This window comes from Dermacentor albipictus, chromosome 7, assembly GCF_038994185.2.
Source record: "Dermacentor albipictus isolate Rhodes 1998 colony chromosome 7, USDA_Dalb.pri_finalv2, whole genome shotgun sequence".
Taxonomy (NCBI): Eukaryota; Metazoa; Arthropoda; class Arachnida; order Ixodida; family Ixodidae; genus Dermacentor; species Dermacentor albipictus.
In genome coordinates this window covers 54,996,899-55,024,286 of record NC_091827.1, presented here as the reverse complement: position 1 = coordinate 55,024,286, position 27,388 = coordinate 54,996,899, and the positions used below count along the sequence as shown (strand labels likewise).

Genomic DNA, 27,388 nt, shown 5'->3' with positions numbered 1-27,388 from the left:
AACGCGCGCCTTCGTCTGTATCTATGTATGTCACTGTTATACATTTTAGGAAAAGAAACCTAATGTTGGGACCATAAAAAAAAACTCGAGTAGTTGGCTATATGGAGGTACTAAAATGAGTCTTTTACTGCTTCACATCTGTGTAAGGCTTTTGGTTTGACCCAGTTGGATTAACACAACCAGCTGGGTCGTATCAGGCGCCAGCCGCACATTACCGAATGTTCTTTTTTTTTCGTATGGTAACAACGCGCTCCTCAATTTTGAGCGGCGGTGCTTTTATTTATTTCAATGACGACATGTAGCACACGAGCCAAAATCAATCACTTACTTCAGAGAATACGGTCGCAGATCAGTTGATCTTTCCTAGACCTTGTGACAAAGCTGAAACTATAATTAATTAACTTAGGGACATCACTAAGGAAGGTTGACCTTTTTTTCGTTTTCGGTATGGATCGTCGCAACGAACTTACATGTGTTCCTCAGACAAACCGCATTGTAAGTGCTCTAAAGGCACCATGCTTCGTTAGCTTGCGTTTCTATGTAGGCCAGCATCGGGAGTTTGGTTGCACAAACAAGACGAAATGAATAGTAGTGGCTTTCAGAAAAAGTTCCCCTTATTTTCGCTGTTTCGTAATCAACAAGCTCAAGATGAGGAGCCGGAATATGGACAACATGATAGATCAATTTCATTATTGTCAAATTAGCTTTCTTGTGAGACAGCTTGCCTCACAATTATTGCGCATTCATATTGGCAAACAGCTTGTGCAAGCTCTTTCTGCTGGTGTTATGACACCGCAAATGTAGACGAGGCTCTTATGATGAAGAGCGCAAGATATTTTATTTACTAAAAAGACGGAGGTGTTGACCTTAGCTGGTGCGCTCTAGTCTTCTACTTAGCACCAGGGAAGAGGGAAGGTGTGAAAGTATTCCGATGTCCCGAGGAAACCATCATCATAAGCTCTAGCATATCAAGCATTCTCTTTGTATTGACCGAAATGTTTACCGGTGGCACCTTTTGTTGAGCAACTGAAGTGCAGAGATGTGCACTTGTGAATTAGGAGGTTGCGCTATAACTTAGTGGACGAAAGTGAGCGTCGTTAGCGCAGTCGAATGAACCGACAGGCTGGTGTACTTAAAACAAAACAGACTTTGGGGTTCTGGACTGGTGTCGCAGTGAAAAGGGCACCGTCTATTACGATGGATCACATTTGAGAGCGCATTTACATGCAAACCATTTACGCACAACCTTCGCATTTACGCGAAATACGACGGTTGTGGGATCGTTCCTCACCTCAGGCAAGTTGTTCTTTCATCCACGTCGATTTCCATTAATTTATCGTTTCATTATTTCAGTTACTAAGCACAAGTAATTTCCTCTATGTTGTCCTTGGTGTCAGTGTTCGTTGACTTCTTATAATATGACCAAAATGTTTCTGTATCTCTGGGTTTCATATTTAGATATAACATCTGTGCAGATTGGATGGTTATCGCCCTTAATAAATTGGAATGGCTTCCATTTTTTTTCATTCACGGTTGATATTGTGTTGATATTTTGGCGGGTAAGAGAATGAGTGTGGTATGCGACCGATAATTTCCCGTATTATCGGCATGTTCTCTTCAGGAAAGTCATGTGTCATCCCGTAGTTGAAACTACGAATACATAGGAACTACCCAAAGTGCGATTGCATTGCCGGATACATCTTCGGCGCGATCTCTAAGGATACATTTTAAAGATCTTCAAATCACCAGTTGTGAAAACGATGCGCACTAAAAAAAAATAAGGTGGTAGACTTAGTGTTTTTATCAAGAGCTAGAGGAAAGTGCAACAAACACGAGCGGTTTACATCAGTTTATTGATACATGGCAAGAGGATTACGATCCTTCTTACTCTCGGGGAGGCTGACCCCAGATCAGCAACTGTGCATCCATGCGAAGAAGGTAGCTCCACAACTGCTCGATGTGATGCTTCATAATAAAGCTGGTGTAGTTCACGATTCTACTGAATGTCTTCGGGGCACCTGAAATAAACATACTGGGGTCTTCGAGGCTCACAGGGTAGATCCTTGATAGCTCCAGGTTAGCTGGGTCATCACTCGTAGGAGCTACTTTGAAGACGAGCCGCAGCTGGCTGCTGGACACCTTAATACCGCGAAGAAATGACACAATCAAAATGTTAATATGGTGCTTAAAAGGTATCGCGGCGCCTTTTGGAAAGTGCTTATAATAATCGCTGAGATAAATATTGCATCTGAAGGTTGTGCAGCCTGCTCTGGTTATTTCTTCGGCGTGGCTTCACTGAAAGCAGTTAGCAAATACCTTTAAATATAAAACTTTGCAGTGACAATAGCGGCGAAATAGTAAAGGTGATAGAATAAGGCTTGAGCCTTAGTAGGACTCAAGGTACGAGACTTGAGCCAACAATTTTCTACATTAGATTATCGCGGAATGGGCACTAGTTCTGCGATTTAAATATCCGAGCAAGCTGTGATATTAATATAGAAAATTTCTGGAAAAGGCGCTTACGAATGTTAATTTGAATGATTCAATTTTATGCCCTTTGAACAAAATTGCTCACAAAATTACACATTCTGTAAGTAAAGCCAAACCATTCTGCAGTCCTTTTTGCCATAGACGCATTTCGAATGAAACATTAGGAAGTGATTCTGCTGCGAGTTCGCTGAATAAATAAAGTAGCCTATTCGAAACCCGTAAAATGGGTGCACATTTATTCTGTAAACAAAACATCTCACAGCCCTCATACGTTCAAGCTAGACTTTAGCTCACTGGATGTGCAGAAAGTGCGAGTCGGCGAACTGACTCGCAAACGCATTCCCTGTTTATAATTTCTCAGTTGCATACGTGAATGTTCGCAAGGAAGGGAGGTAAGTCCTTACGATAACATATCCTTTTTTCGAAACATTGACTCTGCAAACATATTCCTCGAGTGTTGACAGATGCCAGTACGATTATGTAGTTATGCCTGCATTGATCGTTATTACGGCTGATGTTGCAAAACTAATTGATTCCGTGAACCAACACTCCTCACTTGGTTACCACTCTGTTAACTCAAGATTTCTTTAAAACACGAACGCTGTTAGTTGTGTTATACTGACAAACTTTTGCAGCAATCACTGGATACATCTTCTCAAGCTAGCTAATAGAAAATTGGGAAGCTGGTTCCACTGCATAAATCGGGTGACAAAAATTTACCCGCTAATTATCGCCCAATCTCCTTCCCAAGCACTTGATGTAAATTGCTCGAACATGTAAATTTGAAACTTCTTATTAGCTTCCTGGAATCCCACGCACTTTGCACACCAGCTCAGCATGGAGTTAAAAAAAAATTTGCATGTGAAACTAGGCGTGCAATTTTTTCGCACAGATTACACCATATTCTAGATTGCTGATCATTTGCAAGTTGTGTTTCTAGACTTCTCTAAAGCCTTTGATAAGGTCTGTCATAAACTTTTACTTTATGAACTAAGTCAGCTGAACCTTGACGCTAACATCTGAAATAGACTGAATGCTTCCTATCTAATCGCTCTTAATTTGTAAACGTAAAGGGCCATATAACTCAACACTTCGAAGCGTAACCTCTGGTGTACCACAAGGTTCAGTATGAAGGAATCTTTTGTTTCACATTTATATTAACAACCTTCCTTCCTCACTATCATCAAACATTCACTTATTTGCTGGTGATTGTTTTATCTTTCGTGAAAAAAGCTAATGCAGAGAATTCTAACAACCTTCAATCTGATCTAATTAGTGTAGCTAACTCTTGCAAACATTGGTTAGGGAAACTAAGCGTTGGCTAATCTAAGGTGATGCGTCTATCCCGAATAACCAACAGCACGCACACATATTACCTCAATAACGTTCCCTTGGAATTAGTTCACTCTTATAAATACCTAGGTGTGCATCTCTTTGCTAACTTGAAATGTTCACACTGACTACGTAATTCGAAATGCTAACTGCATGCTGGGCGACCTACGCCGTAGCTTTTAAACTACCCCTTCAGCCTTAAAAAAGCTTCTTTATACTACCCTTATACGTGCGAAACTTGTATATGAGATCGGTGTTCGGGATCCTGCCATTTGCAAACTAAATAGTTCATTAGAACTTGTGCAAAATATTTCAGTTCGTTTCCTATTACGTAATTACAACAGAACTGTAAGTGTTTTTGCCATGAAAACCAACCTTTCACTTACCCTACTTTCTTCTCCTCGTAAAATCGAACGTTTAGTCTTTTTTCCTAAATTATACAATCATTTACCACTCCGCAACAATTTCGTTTTTTAACCACCATACTTATCCCCTCGAATCGACCACCGTTATGAAGTCGGTCTCGAATGGTGCGACGCTAATGCTTTTTTGCAGTAATTTTTATTTCGGGCCACCAACCGAATGGAACCATCTTCCTGGAGGGGTCGTATCCTCTTAACGATAACCTTAGATTTCGAGCAGCTTCAGCTATCATTGTGTAATCGAATAATTTTTTTGTTTACTGTATGGTTGTAGCGTAAGTGCATTTTTATTTATCGCTTTATTATCTGACCTTGCTACCAATTTATCATGGCGTTCTAAACCCCAGGCAAAACTGTATATTCTGAGGCCTTTGTACTTAAACGTTCTAAGTGCTTATATTTGGTTCTTTTTCTCATTTTCTGTAACCCACTCCCCTCTTTACCGCCTTTGGTCTAGAGGGTAATAACAAATATATATATAAATATATAAATGAATAAAAGAGTGGCTGCCACTACTACGATCTGAAGCTATGTTTAAGCACCTGGTCCATCAAGCTGTATGTCAACCTAAGTAATTCACGCATTAAAATTGACTGTGCAATGATTGCGTGCCGCATTTCATCAGGTTGCTATGTATTGAGCACCGTAAGATATCTGAAGCGAGGTGACACTTACTTTTATGCCTATATGCCCTGATCCTCCGTTGCAGACCTTCCAATCCATGGTAGCAACAAGTGGCACGCGAGCAAAAGCGATAACCTCGACGTACGTGGTGGCCTTGCCAAAGCAGGCGCTGCTGTAAGGCTTGTAAGCCCAGAGGTCTGCAAAGCCCGTAAGGGTAGTGGCGCCAAGCTCCATTCCCGCTTCTACGCTGTTTGCGAAAAATGGTGGGAGAGTTATGTTGCGGGGAATTCGCCTCAGATAGGTGTTTATGCGCTCCGTCAAATCCACTTCAGGAACGCCAGGGCAAGGTCCTGCATAGAACGAAGCCAGTGACAATGGTTTATTTCATGCTTTGAGAGTCTGTAAAACAACTTTTCTGAATGCATGGAACATTCAGAGAAGATATAGCGACGAGCATATATCACCCCTAACCTGAGTAAAAGAACTCATGCACTCTAATCGCGAATAGCTACATGGCAAGAAGAGTATAATTTGTGGTAAAACACCCCCATATGCAGCCTATTGCGTTAAAGGGAACCGAAGAACAGAAGGCTTGAAGGCTCGATCTGTAACAGAACTCTTCTCAAGGATAAGTGTGCAGGCTACATTGTATTACAAATTAAACTTAATTTAAATTGAGCTCAGCGTCTTCGCTCTAAAGCTCATTAGACCTGATCCCTATCAAGCGTGATAGGTACAAATATTCTCGAGCGTGAGCGAGAGTACATAAGTATGGACATCCCGCAGCTTCTTTTAGTGTTGGCAACTAGCGCTGAAACTACAGAAACTTCACGAAAAACGTGTCGATAACACCGAGGTAACGCGAGCGCGCGCCAACGTTCGGCGCGGACGCGGAAACTGTGCGAGTTAGACCGCTTAAGTTTCAACGGCATTTAGCTCCCTCACACGCCGCCAGCGCTGCAGGCATATCTCGAACGACAGCACACTGTGATTGTATGTCTATGCTCCTCTCTTTCTTTATCTCTACTTTGTTATCACTTTACCTCCCCTCCCCTCTCTCCTCAGCGTAGGGTAGCAAACCGGATCTTCCCCTCTGGTTAACCTCCCTGGCTTTCCCCTTTCCTCTCTCTCTCTTTCTCTCTCGCTCTCTCTCTCTCTTGCTCTCTCTCTCAAACTGCAGCCGTCCGACCGCGTGCGAGCTTCTTTGGTGGGCAGATACGAGAAACATAGCAAGGGCGTGAATACAGTGTTCGAATGCAGCTCAGAGCGTGAAAGATTTTAAGGAGTGCAATTTTAAGGAGTGCACTGAGCTTACGACTATGCCCTCATAAAAAATTCGCCTTATCCCTTCAGGCAAATCATTGAAATCCATAGCACCGCAGTAATAAACATTCCCAGAAAGCAAGGTCTTTAGTCCTATAGGTTATGGTAACCATTCGCTTAGTAACCAAATTATTAACGCGGTGTCACACGCGCTCAAGCAAACAACAAACCTAACTCATTGATCGCGAACACTGACTGCCGCAACGCTTGCACGTTGGAGAGCGCAGGAGGGGCGAGGCAATTTGACGTCGCGTGGATTCCCGCACCAACGCGAACGAGGTGCGGGAGAACACAAACCGACGAAGCTATTAGTGATGTCGGGTCTGCCAGCTGCGGAACCCAACGCAGACTAACTCCAAGACAGGGCACGCGTGCCGTGCACAGCCGCGACCGGGTTAGAACAAGAGAGGCACGCATCCTGCTCCCTCCCCCCCCCCCCGCATTCCTAGCGCGTGCTCATCTCTCCGCTCCTTCAACCCAACCTCAGAAGTGTGAAGAGACGCCGTGCGCATAGCTCATTGGCAGGGTGTCGAACCGAAACATATTTGCGTTCGGTTCGTGCTCGGGTTCACGCTTTTCGGTTCGATTCAAGTAATGCTCGAGCGCGAAAATTATAACAGTTCTAACCGGTTGGTAGCTTTGTGAACTGCTTCGTTAGGGGTCAAACTGGTTCGAAGAGAGAAGTACATTCGCGTGACTTTAGCTTCCGCAAAAGCGGGCGGTACATTTGGGAACCCGCCGTGGTTGCTCAGTGGCTATGGTGTTAGGCTGCTGAGCACGAGGTCGCGGGATCGAATCCCGGCCACGGCGGCCGCATTTCGATGGGGGCGAAAGGCGAAAACACCCGTGTACTTAGATTTAGGTGCACGTTAAAGAACCCCAGGTGGTCGAAATTTCCGGAGTCCTCCACTACGGCGTGCCTCATAATCAAAAAGTGGTTTTGGCACGTAAAACCCCATAATGTTTTTACATTTGGGAAGACAAGTTGGCTGCGGTTATAGCTACTGCGGACCGTTTTCTTTTGCCAAGCTGTAAGCTAATAAAAAGTTTTAAAAAGTGAGGAGCCGAGCACAGTTGTAAGCATGTCGGATTTGCTGGTTTAGAGGGCTTCGTGGTGGCCTGTGAGGCTCTGAAATGCTCTTTTCTAATGAGGTTCTCGTGTTCAGTTTCTGACTAGTCCATTTTTGGCGACATAAGCGGATACCTGGCACGAAGCGAACTTTTTCTGACATTACATTGCAACATAATTTCCTTCCTGGCATTTACATAAGCACTCGCGTAAATGTTTTAGAAACAAGATATACTGCAATCGAAACGTTATACAGAGGCCTACAATTTACATAAGTTCGCGTACAATAAGCGAGCTGCCGCGAAAGAATGTCTGTTCTTCCTTCTACTGCATTAAATTGTCGCCTTCTGCCCCTAATAATTGCCACGGAAAATTTCAACGAAGCCACAGGCAGGCTGCAGGAGGAAGTCACTGACGGTACAGTACGAACTGAAACACGCGTATCGGAGAGCGCTACTAGTTCGCTACTGTTCCTGTTCACAGCAGATGCCCTGAGCACAAGTAGCCTACAATACGACACAACTTCAGTGACGACCTGCCTAGGCAGTGCGCGCCGACTGTATGCCCAATGTGCACTTGAGTCGACCCCGCGTACTCTTCAGTGAGCCAGCGAGATCCCTCTAGCCAGCCACGTGACTAGCCCTGCGCGCTGCATAGAATTTCAGGAACCATGGCCGTGGGCTGGTCCAGTACCAGAACCGGGTCCGTGCAAAAGTTCCAGCTTGAGTTCAGCTCTAAGCGGGCGGAAAAGATATCTGCTTGGTTTCCGGTTCAGCTGGGAATAACCGCTCAGTTGCGGTTCGTTTGAACACCCAGTTACTTGGTACCTTAGTGTGTTGCCCGTAATATGGCCGGAACAAAACTTGGCCTGGATAGCCGGGCGTTATAAGACAAATGAGCATGAAGTGGGTGAAAAGTAACCTAATGTTACCTTTCTGCATCGGCTAGAACCATCAAATTATATATACTGTCTGCATTCATTCTAAAACAATAGCTTCCTTTGGCTCTTCCCTGCATTTTGCTGCTTCTATATTCTCGTCTGACTACTTATGTAACCTTGAGGTGTAAGCACACACGCACAAAAGCCTAATTAAGGAGGAAAGAAAAACCCTTAAAAATTTGTCTCGTGCAAGCCAGTGCTTTTCAATGATCGGAGTGCTAGGCGCGTCAAACAGCAGCAATTTACTAATTAGAAGAGAGCACACGTGCCTTCTAGACAGCCAAATATTCATAAGGCATGGGAACTTTCGTTGTTGAATTTCGTGGCCCTTCTCTCATCCTACAACGACGCTGCGGCACGCTTCTACCAGATCAAGCCTGTCGTGTCTTGTGATACGACGCGGTCAAGTGCTGAATAATCCTTCCGCTGTCTATGTAAGTTCCACCGTGGCCGCTGAGAAATGTTTGCCTCTTTGAAATCTGCACCGCTTGTCCTGTCGCTATGCGCCATCTTGCCTTGCTCACGTCTCATGAAAGATTCGCGCTTACCGACTGCCATAGTGGGCGGGACTTGGAAAATCTTAAATCAAAATTATCTTGGCAACCCCAGCCAAACTTTGCCGTCCGTGACTGCTAGGTGCAGCGGCTGTGTTGCGGAATAGCTCATAGCTCAAAAGAAAATTGAAGCATGAACCCCCTCATGCTGGCGTGAAACCTTTATCCTCGAGCATAGCAGTTCGATGCTCTATTAGGCCACAATAGCGCGTACACCTTTACCGCGCTCACTGGCTTTTTCGAGATGATTACCACGTCTGTCCCCCTCCCTGCAACTCCGACCTCCACTTTGACTTCCTCGACGTGAAGCTACGCTTCTCTGTCGCCTTTGGCTAGGAGTTGCCTTCACAAAGGCATACTCTACATTAATTGGAATGACTGACAGCGCAGCATGCGAGGTCTGTGGCACCGAAGAAAACATCGACCACCTGCTGTGCCACTGTACACGATACACCCGTGAGAGACAAGCACTTGCCAAAGCTTTTCAAAAACTGGACAATCGGCCGCTTTCTGTGCAGGTGCTGTTGGAACACCGCCCCCATCGCCCATCGGCCCATAAAGCGGTGAAGGCACTTTTGTGCTACTTAAGGACGACGGGCTTGTGCGACCATCTGTGACTATTAATGCAATTTCTGTAAGGCCACACACGTCAGCGAACTCACCGCAATGTCCTCCTTTCCTTCCCTCCTCTCTTTCCCTGTCATTTTTGTTTTCCCCTTTCCCATTCCCTCGGTGTAGGGTAGCAAACCGGACGTTATTCTGGTTAACCTCCCTGCCTTCTCCTTATCTCTTTCCCTCCTCCCTTACCACGTATGCCGCAATGCATAGAATGGATGTGCTTAAGCACATGCGTGCGCGTGGCAGTTTCCTTTTATGCCAAACACGCATCAATTTACCCTCGTGCGCGAAAGAAAGAATGTGTGCGGACACTGTATTCCAAAATGCAAAACATTGTCGAGAGGTCACTATGAAAGTGGTACTACCCTCACTTACCGATTGACACGCTGAATGGAGCCTCCTCTGCAGTGCACAAGTGCAGGGCCAAGAGTATTGCAAGGGCTCTGGTGTATGCTGCCATGATGACTTATTCTTTGTCAATCTACGATGATGACGTGACAGTGGGGGCCAGAAGAGAAAACAAAAAAAAACAAAACAACGGTGCGTTATACAGCAGCGCGTAAGAAGTCATTAAAGGAAAGCACAATGAGAGGGCGCTTGTCCTATCGTCCTCTCGTCTCTGTTTTTCTATTTTCCTGCTTTGGGTATGCCCACTTACATTCTGTGTTGCTCACCTAATCTTCTACTCACGTAAAGGAAAATAAAAGAAAACGCCGCCGTGGGGAGGATGAGAGGGCTAACCTTAATATGGATTTTTTTTTCTCCAGAAACATTCGAATAGGATACGGAAGCACTTTAAATTTAGCTGATAAACAAAGCTACTAAAAACATGGTAATAGGGACTCGTGTGCAGAAAACAGCAACGGTACAGCAAGTCAAACTCACCATTCTAAATATATATAGTTATTTCCTGGCTGTACCGAAAATGATAACATTGACTTACACTCACAACAGCGTTCGGAGAAACTTAAGTTTAATTCTGTTCTTCCCTACCAACAGACTGAAGTTCATGCAAGTTGGGAATAAAACGTGTGAAAATGACCACGGAGAGCCTTTTTACACAAAACATCACTCATGTCTCGTGTTAATACTGCATGATTGAGTTCAAGGCAAAAATTGGGAAGGAAATGCAAGTTTTGCCCTAACCATATGCAAAGACGCGTTCTTTTTTTCTGGTTGTTCACTGTGCGGAAAGCCTACATTCATAATGTATTTAGTGTATTTAGACGAGGAGACGACATAGGAGCTAAAACGCAGAACCTAAATAAGTCAATTCAAACGAGTGCCATGAAATGTACTAAATCGTTTATATCGTATCGTCTGTATTGCTCAGGGCCATCCATACTGAAAGCTATGTTTCTTCTACTTTCCCTTTGTAAACCGCCACATTAAAAATTCAAATGTGTATCAGAAGTTAAATACTGCCAATGGCTCCGTAGGTTGCAGCTTCCGTACGCAGTAGCAGTGGTTCTGGACGCCCAATTGCTGATGCGCAAGTGAGTGTGGCCAATTGAAGTGCAGCCATCTTACTTTAACGAACTTGCTCCCTTATTCTCGCCACTCATAACATTTCCTGTATAAATTTTTCCCGCCTCCAATGCATACAATTTCCAAACAGCTCACTTTGGAGGATACTGGCCCAAATTAAGACGACACATACAACTCTTAACGGCAGGACAGGTGCCTGGACACACACCTTGTCGCCCTATCTGCCGTCTTCTTTGGGCCATTTCCTCCAAGGCAAACCAATTCCAACAATGTCAACAACCAGTCATACGGAAAACGAGAGCTATGGTGCAAAATAATTACAAGGATAAATAAATTCCACCCCACGCAGGTTCCAAAAATGGCGAGAGTTGTGAATAGTTCTGAGGATCTTACCTTTAGTGACAACACTTCGGACACTACCATGCAAGAGGACGGAATGGCAATGTGTTCTGACGGTCTCTCGTCTCGGTCTTTTAAGCGCCCGGGGCATCGTTTTTTTTTTTTGTTAAGCTGACCCAAAATATGACCCAAATGCGCTTAATGTCTTATCAGCCACATTACACCACAGAGCAAATAGGAGTAGCAGCGAGGTCGTCTGGGAAAATGTGGCTTCAGTAGCGAGTAATACGACTCACTGTGTGCTCTGCAGCTAGTATCACACTTGATAAAGTTGATACTCCAAAAATACTTGTGCAACGGTGACACCTTCTAAACTTCTCCGTCTGATTACCAAGGGCTCAAAATCTGGGTGTCCTTTAATGTCTGAGTTTTCTTTCGCAAAGAGGACCGTAAAAGGGTCCGGCTAGATATGATTTTGACACAGTGCTCTGCTTTCGGCGATGATAGCGCTTGTGCGTTGATATCTGTCTACGTCTACTGAAGTGCATCGCACATGAAAGCATTCCTCTAGACATGGTCACTAAATAACCGTCTCTTCTATGTAGGCGAGTTTGATGTCATTGTGCCATGATGGTGCAGCACTTGCGCCGCGAATTTCAGAGCTGGCAAAATTAAATGATAAGCCCTAACCACGGTCGACTTCTGAAACGTGAAGGTGACCTAAACTATTAAAGCTTAAAAAAGTAACTTTTTGTATATTCAACAAGCATCGAAAGCTGCGAAATTTTGTCTTCTTGTAATCATCGGGCCTCCATGTCAACAAAGAAATTGGCAACTTTAGTTTAGTTTTTTAGTAGCGATATGGGCGATCAACTATAGCACCACCGCCACTATGCTGTCATGGTTTCGGCGGCGCTTGTACGTCCCGCGAATAAGACGTGACCGAAGCATATGACCCCAAAAAGTCTCAGTTTCGCCCGAAAGGCGAAGCGTTGATCCCGATAGAAAATTAATTGACAGCTTTACTGAGCAAGGACAGTAGGTTTAAAAAAAAAACATTATTGCGTTTTACGTGCCAAAACCGCTTTCTGATAATGAGGCACACCGTAGTGGAGGACTCCGGAAATTTCGACCACCTGGGGTTCTTTAACGTGCACCTAAATCAAAGTACACGGGTGTTTTCGCCCCCATCTAAATGCGGCCGCCGTGGCCGGGATTCAATTCCGCTTCCACGTGTTCAGCAGCCTAACACCATAGCCGCTGAGCAACCACGGCGAGACAGTAGTTTTAATGGCCGTGCAATGTTGCAAACAAAGACATACTACCAAAATTAACAACCATGGTGTCACACGCGCATGAGCAAACATGAACACATCTTTCACTCGATCACCGCGGCAATTCACTGTCAAAACACTGGAGTGAGTAAGAGCTCCAGTAAGAGCGAGCGAATATGTTCGTGCTACCCGCTCGCATCGACGCGAACTAAGCGCAAACATAGCGGCAGTGGCGGGCTCGAGAGGTCCACCGCGCTACGCTGAGTAGAAACACCACCACCTAGGTAGCGCAAGGCCTTTTCACTCTGATCGATGACGTCATGTTAGCTGACCCGACTGCCATTGAATCTAACCGGTATGCTCCCGAGTAGGCAACATTGATTTTTACGTCACGGCTTTCATCTCACCAGCCTTCATCATCATCATCATCATCATCATCATCATCATCATCATCATCATCATCATCAGCCTGGTTACGCCCACTGCAGGGCAAAGGCCTCTCCCAAACTTCTCCAACAACCCCGGTCATGTACTAATTGTGGCCATGCCGTCCCTGTAAACTTCTTAATCTCATCCGCCCACCTAACTTTCTGCCGCCCCCTGTTACGCTTCCCTTCCCTTGGGATCCAGTCCGTAATCCTTCATCACCATCGGTTATCTTCCCTCCTCATTACATGTCCTGCCCATGCCCATTTCTTTTTCTTGATTTCAACTAAGATGTCATTAACTCGCGTTTGTTCCCTCACCCAATCTGCTCTTTTCTTATCCCTTAACGTTACACCTATCATTCTTATTTCCATAGCTCGTTGCGTCGTCCTCAATTTGAGTAGAACCCTTTTCGTAAGCCTCCAGGTTTCTGCCCCGTAGGTGAGTACTGGTAAGACACAGCTATTATATACGTGTGTCCGCGTGTTGATAAAATTGCACGAACAGGCGCCTGATCCCGGTGACCAGATCCCGGTGACCAGAACCGGTAACGTACTCCCTCACCAGAGCAGGATTGTTCACCCTGGTGCAGTACTAGGCCACAACCTCCTATATGAACACAACAACCAACCTCACCAGCCTTGTCAATGAAAATTTCGGGTCAGGTAGGTTTACACCGGTAGGCTAGGGAGGTTTACTCCGATCCACCTCATGGATCGGTGTAAACAAACCTTGTGCTATCTTGGTGGGGTCAGTAGAACGCGCCACCCATCCCCTCCCTACCCATGGCGGACCTTGTCCCCATCACAGATGGCTGTCAAGATACAGCGGCCCGGACGTGAGTGCGTGGGCACACGGATGGCCCTGAGGAGCGCCCCCCCCCCCCCCCCCCCCATCCCTCATTCTCCCGCTGGAGCCTTGCGCTTGTTGGAAGGTGGCGCGCTTCCCCCGCTTCGTGCGCGAGATTGAGGCTTGATCGCTGGCTTACCATCGCAGGTTTTCACTCGCACACACAGCATCAAAGGCAGCAGCAAAGATAGCTGTTCGATAAGTAGGGCACCGTTGGCGATTTCGTAAATTTTATGTACTCCTAATGTCCCTTAGATGCACTGTGTGTTCACTTGTACAAGCCTACTTAGCGCCAACGCATGAGATGCACTATCAAAATATTGTATATAAAGCAAGTAGCATATATGTTCAGAATCGTGGACATGTACATAACCAATTATTACTGGGTACTGTTTTATTTGCAAGAGTGTTGTGTGCTTTCTTAGACGTTATATATATTATTTCGCATACAGTTGTTAGGTTAGAGTGGGCTCAACTTGAATTAAACATATATATCTCAGAAATGAGTGGCTATCTTTGGAGCTATGTGTACTGAAAGAGTTGAGTCTTACCCACCTGTGTACGTTTCACCGTTACGGTAACCAGCTTTTGTATATAAATGGGGCGGAACTGTAAAAAAAAAATATTCCACATATCAGCTTCTTCATTACTTGAATTTATCAGATGCAATAAATGTGCTAAACCTACGTTCCGAACCTGCGTAAAGTTCCATCATCAATCAAGCACACAAGTTAATACTTACTGATCGCGATAATCTCTTTTTATGTAACGTACAGTATAATATACTGCTGTTATTTCCGTACAAGCAACTACTTCGGTGTTGACAGATCCCAGTTTCGGCCACCACCGTATGTTATGTCCGTAAGGCAAAACTCAGTTTGCTCACCTTTTTTTCCCAATGTGAGAGCAAAGTCACATGACGTTCCGTGCGACGCTAGCATAGAACTCTACTCGTCGCTGTACGGCGCTTTTAAACGCCGTACTACGGTTTCACTGGCTAGATACAAACAGCGGTATGTGTGAAGTGCGCTAGACGTTGGGGATAACAACTTGTAAAGCACATAGGCAATATCTTGAGGCTATGGCGGCAATCTCGGTGATGCGCGCATTTCGGTGACTAACTGAGAGCTGGAGAGAGCCTGCTGTTGCACGATATGCTCCGCGACTGGAACCCACCCCGGTCGCCGCAGCGATTCCTAGATGCCGGCTGTCGACAACAGACGACTGATTGAAGGCGACCTTGCCTCTGAATTGCATGCGCTAGAACGCAAGCATCCGGCGAGTGTTTTCAGTTGTATTCACAGAGGACCTAACCATTTTTAGCCACGTTAACTTACACGCACCCGGTAGATAAGTGGATCCTTTTATGGAGTACCTAATAATGGCCTCGGCGACGCGTTTTCACGGGATATAATTGCGATAACGCTTGTATTCATATTGATTTATGTGTCCAAAAGAAAACACAAATAGGTCAAGTCTTTTCTAGACCCCTCAACACGCCGCGTCTCATAACCACAAGGTTGTTATGAATTGCTAAATAATACGAATCAATCAGTCAATTTTCGCTGGGCTACACCAGGGACGTGAGAGCCATGAGCTGTACCAAAGTTAGGTAAGGGCGTATAAAGCAACGTATGTCTACTGAGATGAGGGAACAATATTATGGAATGTGATGCCCTCTAAAGGCGGAAAATTACGTGCAGTGGGCATTCACTCCCTAATTATGGAAAAATGATTTATGCTCTGTAAACTATTCAGAGTCATTCCCGGACCATAAACAGGTAGAAGATAAGGCACTGAATCGTGAAAGTAGTGGAACTGAACCGCGCAACCATCCTTTTGGCTCGGCCGAATTCGAAACTTCTTTGAACGGTTCCAGCGGCATACAAAAAAAAAAAAACTAGTGGAGGTACGGAGGGTTTCCGGATACCTTTCACAAGTTTATTCGGCAGTGAACAAATCTTAGAGGAGCATAATTCAGCACACTGTTTACACAGACCTTTAGAGCCAACAAAAAAATTGTAGTGACTGCTACCGCCGCCTAGACCTCTCCCAGGGGAGGGAAAGTGAAATTCGAGGAGGTACGAAAGCAGCAGACGGTTGTTAAAATACCTTTTGCTCTAATTCCCTAGGCTGATAGGGTGGCCTACCGCTTGCAAAAGTGACCATCGGGCAAGAATTCAATTTTTCTTTAAAGCGATGTTTTTTGCGTATTTGGCGGCCACTTCTCTGGCGCTGGCTGCCAGTTTTATTGCTGGATAAGTCCGTTTTAGGAATGGCGCGAGCCACTACCCGATAAAGTGCAAATCGAGCAAGCCAGGGGTGACCTGCGATGTATGGAAGTGCGTACGGGAATTCTTACTCAAACAAACCATACTCTCCACGCCGGAATATTTATTTTCTAGCCTTGATTCCATTATGATCATTCCTTCGTTCTCGTCCGACCATCATTGTTCTGCCATCTTCACTCTTTAGTCCTCACAATATCTTTATTTCCTCGTCTACCTACGACGACATAACGCCGTCGCAATCTTGCTATCTTCATTCGGTAATAATGGAACCATCTCAATCAGACCATCCTCATTCTACCATCTTCAGCCGTCATCATGCTGCTGATGTCATTGTGTGGTCGTCACAAAATCAATGTCATGCGCTTATGTTGATATATTCGTCTAGATGCTGCCATGGTCGCTCAATTATCATTATTTCGCGTCAGTCTAGCATCATCTTCCCATTGTCCTCATACTATCGTCATTACTCCATTGCCGTCAATACTTCGTTGTCGTGCGTGGGATCTGCTGTTTGAGTACCACAAGTTTATGTTTACCGAGATGTTCCAATGTGAAACCACGGTGAACTTAGCTGGATGCTAAATACTTGCAAATTGTTTCCAAATAGCAATAGCTTTCTTCTCAAAACCTAACATAACCTTTGCTCTAACCGTCTCCCACATTACGTGGGATCCCCGCATTCTTCTTTTCCCAATACGAATAAGCGCTGTGCTGTCTACCCAATTTTGCAAAAGCCGTTAGTTTTGGGGAAATGAAGGGCACATATCGAACTACGTATGCTCCAATTGTTCGTGGTCGAACAATTGAAAAATAGAACACCTTTACGCATGGGTCTTTAAAATTCCGTAGATACGAACTCAGGCCAATATTGTAAGACGAAGCAGTTTTTCTTGAGGCATGGGGAAAAGCTTGCTTTTTGCACTACTGCTAACAGTAAACAATTTCATTGCCATACAGGACCATCCAGTTCTCCTTTTTCTGCACTGTTTACTGTGAGCTGCGGCTTGATAAGTAGTAGTAATAGTATTATTTTATTGTTTGTTTTTCAAGACCACGAAAAAAGAGACTATGGAAATTACGACTGACGGAATTATAATTGTCTAGTAACATCGGCTGACAGCTGAACGTCGCTCATCCCTACACTTCAGTTTGAAAAAAAGAGGAGATACGTGAAGAACAAAAAAAAAAAACAGAACGGAAGGGAACTGTTGCCCACTGAAAAGAGGTACAAAAGAAAAAAAAAAGAAACGAAAGACGAAGGAATAACAAAAGCGTGAACGACAACAAGAAAAGCCATAATTGGCTTGTGCTGACGCTTTTATGAAGTGTTTGATTATTACCTTCAACAAGTCTGGCTCGTCTTGCTTGTTTGGGGAATGGCACAGATACGTAATTTTGTCACAGGATCCTCCGTAATCTTTACCGTTGCTACGTACGCATGCACGAACGTTACAACGTACGCAAAATACGTACAACGCACCTAATCTTCGGACATATTATGTGGTGTCTCCGTACTTCTATGAAGCGAGGTTGATCACCAAGAAAGGTGCTCGTGACAACCAAAGCGATTATGATTGATTAATTCTTGTTTTCTGAAAGGACAATTTTCTGCATTGGCAGAATTCCTTCGGACCTAGACGTCCCGAGGCATAAAGGATAAAGCGTCCACACGAAGGAACCTGTCCCAGAAAAGCTGCAGATGCGGCATACTGATGACGCCGAGGGCATTCACGAAAGTGTTCAGTGCTGGGCTAGCTCCTGTCACGAACAAACGTGAATCCTCAAGGTTGTCGACTCTGATGTGGTGAAGCCGAAGCCAGTGGGGGTCTTCAGGTCTTAGATGAGTTTTGAAGTAGAGGCGCATCTGGCTGCTTGAAACCTGGAAATGGTAAAAAAAAAACGCGATGATGACATTCCTGAAAATATTATTCCTGTCCTACGCGCATCTTGAAATCTACTCGCATGACAAGTTCAGCTTTCGTAAAGCAGTTAATCAAATGCCATGCACTTGCGCATGTTATTTTTGCGCCTCTTATTGCAAAAAAACTGGTGCTTGTGGATTTGCTCACAAACGCTCGAGCTAGGCGATATGTTACACATGGTGATCTTCTCAAAGAGCTAGATGCAGTTGGCACAATTTGAGTTCACGTGTGATTGCGAACAAATTGATACAGCATCATATTATAGAGCTGGGGAACAAGGTTTGACCCCATCATCGTACATGAAGCTCAATTCTTTTAAGTATGAACTATTAGGCAAGGCCAGGACACCCGCCAGACGTGCTCAGGAAAGTCCGGGAGGGCTTGGGAAGAAAGCTTCACTTTAAACACCGGCTTGAAATAATATGTGCAAATTGCATTAGAAGCCACAGTGCTGGACGTGTAAACGGCAGGCAGGTTCCCAGATTGGACGACGCAAAAAAGGGAATACATAGCATATCATATCGAAAACCACGCAACTGAATATATATATATATATATATATATATATATATATATATATATATATATATATATATATATATATATATATATATATATATATTAGTAGTGTTTCTGACACGTTTTTCTTCGCGACCCGCTATCACCGAGGCGTCCTGCTACGGCGTGATTCTTTTAGCTCTTGTAGATAGCAAACTGCTGAAATGAAACACTGCCAACATTGTGCTGGGGAATGCCGTATTGCCTTATACTTACCGGCAGCTCATATTCCTGCCCTAGATCATAGATATAGTGAGCTGTCTGCCCAATGTAGACCTTTGCAGACGTAAGCTGAATTTCACACCCGACGCCTACGCTACACATAAGATAAGGTCCTGCATGATTATTTTCACAGAGAGGTTTCTTTAGAGGCGGAGAAGCGCGTTGGCGTAGCCTTCCCATCTTGCCTGCCGCATAGAGTAAAGTATTTATTTTGTACCTTTTTTGGCACAATTATTTTTCCCAGTCTGCAAACCCTTGCCACATAAGGCCCTACTTCAGCCTTAGTGGATCCTTTCAGTGGATTTTGCATTGCGATTTCTCGTACGGAAAATGCCCGCCTCTTTGACATATCCCGCTCCGAGACTACAACTATAGTACCTGCCACAGGTGATCTTTAAACAAATTTTGCCAGTCCTTGCAGAAACAATCAGCGTAGTTTTTTTTCTGATGCAGACAGCAATTACCGCAGCGACAATGAAGGTCTACCAGCTATCCTAATTCCTCCCTGTGTTTAGGTGAATGAAAAAACTCTCGGAAAAGCTACAGCTTCCTCTTGCAGCCTAGCTACACCGCGACCAAGACGGGGCGGCGAATGCCGCATATTTGGACTGATTGAATATTCAGTATCCACAGATACCGAAATCTGCCTAATTTACACTCCTTACTTATCTGACTGCACCTTTTACGCCAACCCGAATCCTGTGTTTGCTGAACTTTTGCCTTTCCCTCCTACATACAATCTTGAACACATCCTTCCGTTTTTTCCTCCTTTACCCCGCTACATGAGCAAAAACGGGGCAAGTTCACTCAACGCTGTTCCCTCTCCACCGCAGCATAGAATCTCTTCCTCCTTCTTAGGGAAATTCAGAGTCTTGTTCCTAATATGTACATTTATTTGATTGACGGATTTGACTAAATGATTGAGTTAATGATTTGCACAATGCGATGCATCCAGGAGACGCCACTTGTGTCTAACTTGAATTGGAACGACCATGTCGGACATAATGTGAGCGCCCCCCGAAAGAAAGCTTGGCTAGGCGCACATTATAGAATGCCACTATCGAGCGCTAGCTGCTGACAAACGAATCTCTGGAGCACCCAGTTGGTTAACATACCTGCACTGTCTAGTCACCCTGTTTGCACGAGACGTTGTTACGCTTGAAGCAGTCCACAAACATACAAAAAATCGTGGCGGCACAACATTCATATGGGAACGGATTACCAGCGAAGATGTTCATGCTTCATGCACGGGCTGCATCATACATTTGTTTTCATACGCCACCACACTGCGCCAAGACAAGCATTGCAGCGGTCACCGCATGTAAAGCGCATGTGCCGCAACCGCTGCTTGAGGCGCGCCGTCACCTGAGAGGCACTTGACGTTATGACCACAGTAGCGCAGGCCACCTGCACCGGTGGCATAGCCACACTCTTTGCCCTTGATTATTCGTCGAGCAAGATTTAAAACAAGTGAGCGTATGAAGGCCAACTTACTACTATGAAGGAACTAATATATGTTGTTTCGTTGACAACGCGAAATTTATGTGGTTCTCTTTGGACTCGAGAAAATAAACTCATTTCAGGAGTTGGCGAAGCGATTGAAGCCCACTTTACCATCGCCGTGGGTCGGCCAACGCATTCATGTCCACGCACCGTGATACGGATATAAACCGGCCAGGGCACTCCCCCCTGGTAACACCTGCGGGGGATTCATACAGGGCCTAGATGTGAACAGTTTCGCCTTACTAGAAGGAGCCTGCACCAAATGAACGCAAGTCTCCACTACCACCGAGTCGAGGAATGAAGAAGCTATCATTCGTTTAGCGAACTCACTGTACATGGAACAGAAAAGTTAACCCATTTTGCGAGCACTTCGCGAGTACATTCATAAAAAATGTTGGTTTATAAATGGTAACATATGGTTGGCCAGGCTATTCATGCTAAGGTCAAGCCAAGCTTTTCCCATTTCGTCTAAAGACAGCAAAAATTTTTCCACTGCACAACTATACATCTGGAATTTATTAGCAGCTGAAATGACAAGATGGTCTTCTATATAACTAAATGATCGAGTGGGCTTTCTTATTGTTACAAAGTGCGTTGAGGATATGTAAATAGCTGCTAAAATGGTTTACAAAGCACTTTAGCAACACATGTCAATTTGCTGAATGCTTAATTCGTTGTCAAAAAATAGATTGAAGTCAGATAAAATACTAATAAAACCACAACTTTACCTACAGTGATTCCGGATGCTTTCCGGAAAGCGGTACAACCATTTTCTTTTATGCAAGAGCGCACAGCGGGCAAGATAGACGCTCGGCCATGAGAACCATGGCCGAGGTGGTCTAGAGCTTTGTGTTCGAAAATTATCTAGTATCTCAAGCTTTGAGAAAACAGCAGGCTCAAATTTAGTTCCCTGTAACACACATAAAGAACGACAAGGCGAATCTCGATACTACTATAGTCATATCATTTGCGCGTTTCAGAGGCACCTTGAAGTAGGAGCCACTGTCGGTCGCGACGTGAAGCCTTAGCCCTTGTTCCATTTTTATGTGCAATTCTTCTTTATCTCGCGGCTCAATTTCGCGCTGCTGGTGTTATGGCATGAAGACAGTATAATGAGGATGGTCTGATAGATGTAGTTTCATTATTACGAATTGAAGATAACGTCAAGCTTATGGCGGCGTCATGATGGTCATAGGAAGACGAGGAAATGAAAACATTGTGAAGACTAAATAAATGAATATAGCAGAACGATGACGGTGGCGTGAGAACGAAGGGATTATCATAAGGAATCAATGCTATAAAATAAACATGCAGGCATGGCGACAATGACGTGTTTGAGTTTGAGTTCACCTGTGCACATACATACATCACAGGTCACCCCGGGGTGGCTCGATTTGCAGTTTATCCGGTAATGGTTCGCACTATACAAAAAGCGGACCAATCCAGCATAAAAAAGGAAAGAAAACTGTACGCCAGCACCCTGAATGTGGCGGCCAAATACATAGAAACATCGCTTTAAGAAAAAATTGACATCGTGCCGGCTGGTCACTTTTGCAAGTGGTAGGACGCCCTATCAGCGCAAGGAATTAGAACAAATGGCCTTTTACAGATGGGTCCTGCTTTGGTACCTTCCAATTTCGCTTGACTGCCCCGGGAGAGGTCTAGGCAGCGGCAGCGATCAGAGAATCTGGATGACAAGTTTTTTGCTGGTTCTAAAGCTTTGCGTAAAAAAGTATGCCGAATTTCCCTCTTCCAAAATTCCTTCACAGACGAATAAACTGTTTGAAAGGTATCCCGAAATCCCCGGTACTTCCACTGGTTCTTGCATGCTGCTACAGCCGTTCAAAGAAGCTCCTAACTCGGCAACGCTAAAAGGATGGTTCTGCGGTTGAGTTCCACGACTTTTACGATTCTGTGCCTTACCTTCAATCTGTTTATTGCTCCTAGATGACTCTGAATAGTTTCCAAAACACAATTAATATTTTCATAAATTGTGAGCGCATGCGCGCTGCGCCAGCCTCCCAATTTAAGAGCGCATCACATTCTATAAAATGGTGCCCTGACCTCAGTAGACATGCACTCTGCACTTCTTTCATCACAGAACTTTGCTCCAGCTCATCGCTTTCACGTCACTGGTATAGCCCAGCGAAAATTCATTGAATGATTCGTATTATTCGGCAATTGAAAACAACCGTGTAGTTATGAGACGCGCCGTGTTGAGGGGTCCAGAAAAGATTTGACCATTTTATGTACTTTTTTTGGTTACATAAACCAATATGAACAAAAGGGTTATTGCAGTTATTTTCTGTGAAAATGCCGTTGGTGAGGCGATTAATCAATACTCCATAAGAAGTGCACTAATCTGGCTGGGACATGTAAGTACCCTTGGCTAATAATAGTAAGATCCTGCGTGAATGCAGCTGAAAACACTCGCAGGATGTGGCATCGCTCCATGCTTGCGTTCCAACGGATGCAATTCAGAGGCAAGGTCAACTTCAATCAGTCGTTTGTTACCGACCGCCGGCATAGAGGAAACGCTGTGACCTCCGGGGTGGGTTGCAGCCATGGATCATATCGCGCAAGAACGGAGCCTCTCCAGCTCTCAATTTGTCGTGGAAATGCGTGCATAACCGAGATTGCCACCAGCTTCAAGACATTGCCCATTTGCTTTAGAAGTTGTTTTCTCCAACGCCTGGCGCACTACACATATAACGCTGGTTGTTACAAGCAAGTGCAACCGCCGTTCGGCGTTTCAAAGCGCTCGCAATAACGACCAGAGTTCAATGCTAGCTTCACATGGAACGTCACGTGACTTTGCAGTCACAATGGGAACAAAGGCGAGCAAACTCACTTTCGTCATGCGGTCATCAAAATGTCAGTCATGACATTAGGGTAACATAGAAGTAGTTGCTTGTACGGAAATAATGGCAACATATTGCATTGTGTGTTGCATCCATAGCGATTATCGCGATCAGCAAGTATTAATTTGTGTGCCTGATTGATTATTATGGCAGGCATTCCATGAAATGTATCCTACTCAAACGTCAATTTCAGGTAGGTTCAGAACTTAGGTTTCACAGATTTCTTGTATCTACGGTAAATTCAAACAATAAAGCATCACAAATTTTGAATATTTTTTTTATAGTTCCGCTCCGTTGACAAATAAGTACTGCATACCATAACGCTAAAACATACAGAAGTGCGTAAGACTCAACTATTCCAGTACACATGGCTTCAAAAATGGCCTCTCATTTCTGAGATATGCTTAACTCAAGTAGAGCTCATCACAACATAATACAGTAACTTTCTGCTACGCAACGTGTTAACGCCAAAGCAAGCACACAAAACTGTTTTATTTAAAACAGTTAGCACCCAATAAAAATGTTATGCACATGCCCACGATTCGGAAAATATATGCTACGCCCTTTATATAAATTATTTTTGATAGTGTGTCTCATGCGTTGGGGCTAAGTAGGCTTGTACAAGTGAATTCACAGTGCATGTAAAGGACATTACGAGTACTAAATGTTTACGGGATCGCCCACGGTGCCCTCCTTATGGAACAGCACTCTTCGCTGTTGCCTATATCATATTAACCAAACATAATACAAGAACTCAAATAGCTCTAAGGCTGGTTATTCTATATCACACCAACGGTTGAGGCAAAGAAAACAACGCCATACTGTAGTTAACTCCAAGCTGAATATGGTAGCGGCACAATATGTTATATAAATTCAAAACGTCTTTTTAGCCTTCACTCAAATTATCCATTCGCATCTTGCTCCATTCTAACTGTTTTAATCACCCGCTCAAGAGCAGACAAGGTTCCTCGGAGTTTCGCTACCAGACCGACATTAGGCAGTTTTAGTTCGGCGTCCGCAAGAGCTCTGCGTACGCAGCAAACCCGCGGAGGCGTCAGTGCGCAGGCGCAGTATGCAGGAGCACCCACGGTATCCTGCGTGCACCCGCAGCTTTTCAAAAGCTGCGTAGCGTCCACTGTGGCCTCAGCTGGCTTTGTGGGATGCTCTCGCGGGCTCTCGCCTGACCGCGAGAGCGCGGTTTTCGATATAGCTCTTGCCGAAGATATGGCTCCGGCTTGTGGTTTGACTTCGTGGCGGCTGATATTGGCTACACAGTTTCAGAAGGTCGCATATCGCGGCGCTGAGTAGCACACTACTGGTTCCTGCTCATGCAAGTCATCAATCGTCTTCTCAACTTCCGCGTCCGGCCAACTATTGCCACATCGTGCGCGCGTGCTTCGATACGCGTACAGAACATCGAGCGCTGCGTTCGTGGGTGGTTATGGACGCTCAACTAAAACTGCGTATTCTAGTTTTTGAGCGTTAAAGTTATCATTACAAATCATGTTCACGTTTGACAAACCTTTGCTTCTGGTATAATCTTTCAGCAGATCCAAAGCACCGTGGTGCGACGTGCTCGAAAATTTCTGAGCTGTCATGGCTTCCCAAGACGTCAGTCTGTCTTTGATCGTGATGTTTCAGCTTGGGAGCAGTACAAACTGATGTCCTGGAAAAAATAAATTATGGGGTTTTACGTGCCGAAACCACTTTGCGATTATGAGGCACGCCATAATGGAGGGCTCCGGGAATTTCGGCCACCTGGGGGTTCTTTAACATGCACCTAAATCTAAGTACACGGGCGTTTTCGCATTTCGCCCTCATCGAAATGCGGCCACCGTGGCCGGGATTCGATTCCGCGACCTCGTGCTCAGCAGCCTAACACCATAGCCTCTGAGCAACCACGGCGGGTGATGTACACGTACACACGTGCACTGTCTTGCACACATACTTTACCTGGTGCGGCAGGACATGAGTCAGGAAGGGGAAATTTGTCATAATTTCATAGGTATGATATCAGAAATAATAAACTTTATGTGCTCCCCAAACCGCCTAGATACGCGTATGTTGGATACGTTTAAGAGAGATGATGCAAGCGCAACATTGCGGAAGTTGTGTTCCACCAGGTGGACGCTCACCTTAGAACACTGCAGTCGAGAACACTGAACACGTGGATCTCTGAAGTCGTTTGTTCGGAACTAAATCTGATCTCGTTTCTTTATGGCCTAGCATCAATAGATCGGAACGACATCGCAGCATTGTCAATGGTGGATACTTGAGACTGCTGTAAAAAAATTGGATACATACTTCATGCAGAAACTCCTGACACCCTTGTTTCTGCGATTAGAAACAATAGGTACTGTGTTGAAGAAACCAGCATTGAGATTTTGGCAGGAAGAAAAAATAGTCAAAGCCGTCAGGGAGAGTCTTAGCGAACTTAGGAAGGAATAATTTGTCCATCTTGGAACGAGACACATGCAGAGGTGCGTGATTGGAACTGAATGTAAAAGTGAAAGAAGCTCCTGCGCGAAAGCATGAAAGACTCTAAGGATGGTGGGATGACCGATCCGTAGTTCACGTATTTTCCTCGAGTGAGGACTTGTACCCACTTCACTTCTACGAGGTATTGCGCAAAATAGATTCCCAGCTGGTTGATCGGTATCCACCAGAAATGTAGCAGCACATGGCACAAATTGAGCTGTTTTTGACTAGGAATTGTGAGATCAGGTATCGGCTCAAGTTGTGCGGGCAAGATCTTCAGCTTGAAGTGTTCAAAGTTCATCGTAGTATGCTCATAGCTGCAGCAAAGCAGCGCAATACCCCCTTGAAAACGTTTCAGGTTGTTGCAGAGATGATTTGGGGCGATAACTGTAAGCAGCAGCGAGATATTTTGCCTGAGATGGCTAAGCTTTTCAAAATAACTTTGACTATTCCAGTCACGCCATGCACATCTTAAGAGATCGTCTTCATGCCTCCGTCGAGCCACAACGTATCTGAGGTCAACAATAGGAGAAGGGCGGTTGAATCACATAGCAATTATCCATGGGCAAAATGAGCTCGCCCGCTAAATAAATGTCATTGATATCGCGGACGAGTTCATTGAAAGATAAGCCATACGCAGAAACACATTCCTAATTGTGCGTGGACTTTGTATCAAAATGCAGTAAATTTCAGGTCGGTATATTGCGCCAGCTTCATTCCATCATAGCCTCTGACCTTAATTTACTCCGTTTCACAAAATCTTAATTTTCCCAGTTCGGTATTGCAACATGCTCCCTTTGAGTATCGTTATTGCTTTTTTGTTTTTTGTCACGTTTCCTAGTTCTTTTATATTTTTGAAAGGCGAAGAGTTTACGACATGTACTGAGATCTTAAATTAACGTTTTCTGGAAATGTTGCTACTGCCCAGTGTTTCTTAGACACGAAGAGTTTACAATCTTTTTATTTTTTTAATTGCCAGCTTACTCCGGAAATGTTTGTGTTGTCCATTGGTTCTCAGAAACGAAGGGTTTATATTCAGCTGTAATATTTGATTTGTTAGCTTGTTCAGGAAATGTTCGAGTTACCCAGTGCTCTTTCTCACTTTGCGTACGGGCCTTGTGAATGTTTACCCAAAGGTTACGTGTTTTTCAGTTAGATTTATATATTTATTTATTTATTCTCTTAAGAAACATGCGGTCGTTCTTTTTAGCATGCTCGCTTTGCCTCAGAAACAAGAAAAAAAAACATTTTTACATATATTGCTCCTCCGCATCTGTATGTCTCTTGCAAGGAGCATGTGGGAAGAGGGGGTGAACGAATGAAAACACAGATGATGCGAATTCGCTCTCCCTCCCGGCAGATAAAAAAGTCGGCGCCTATGGTAGAAGAGCTTGTGAAGCTAATACAGACGAGATATTTAGTGGCGTTAATATGACGAATCAATCTCGAGGGATCATTTATAGCTCTCAACCCATAGCCGGTGCTCCCATATTCAAGCAAGAAAATAGGACGTGTGATTCTGGACAGCATCAACTGTCTCTTTAGAGTGTTCATACTACCCTTTGACCCACCTTTACAAGGTTTGTGCAAAGGGAACGAAGAAAGAAACGGAGCACATGCTGTCAATTTTTTTTATTTATTTGTAAACTTTTTCCCAACTGCATCAACATGTGAATAGACGGGTTCATCCCAACGGGACATCTGCGGCTGTGATCAAGCCTGCAATGCCCTTATTTGTATAGGTGTTTGAAAAGTAAGGTTCCGGAGCATAATGTGACATGAACACAAAGCAATACTTGTTTCTA

General features: G+C 44.5%; 2 protein-coding genes across 3 annotated transcripts in view; one reads left to right on the top strand and one right to left on the bottom strand.

Annotated features, from left to right (window-relative positions):
• LOC135906758 (uncharacterized) overlaps nt 1-27,388 on the top strand; it is a 308,457-nt gene that overhangs the window by 254,266 nt on the left and 26,803 nt on the right. The gene's annotated exons all lie outside the window — the stretch shown is intronic.
• Nucleotides 1,835-11,338, bottom strand: LOC135906792 (uncharacterized). The gene is made up of 4 exons (XM_065438384.1): nt 11,254-11,338; nt 9,748-9,853; nt 4,920-5,218; nt 1,835-2,139 (listed from the first exon to the last, which is right to left on the bottom strand). Exons 2-4 carry the CDS (start codon nt 9,830-9,832, stop codon nt 1,885-1,887), a joined length of 639 nt encoding a protein of 212 aa, XP_065294456.1. The 5' UTR covers nt 9,833-9,853; nt 11,254-11,338; the 3' UTR covers nt 1,835-1,884.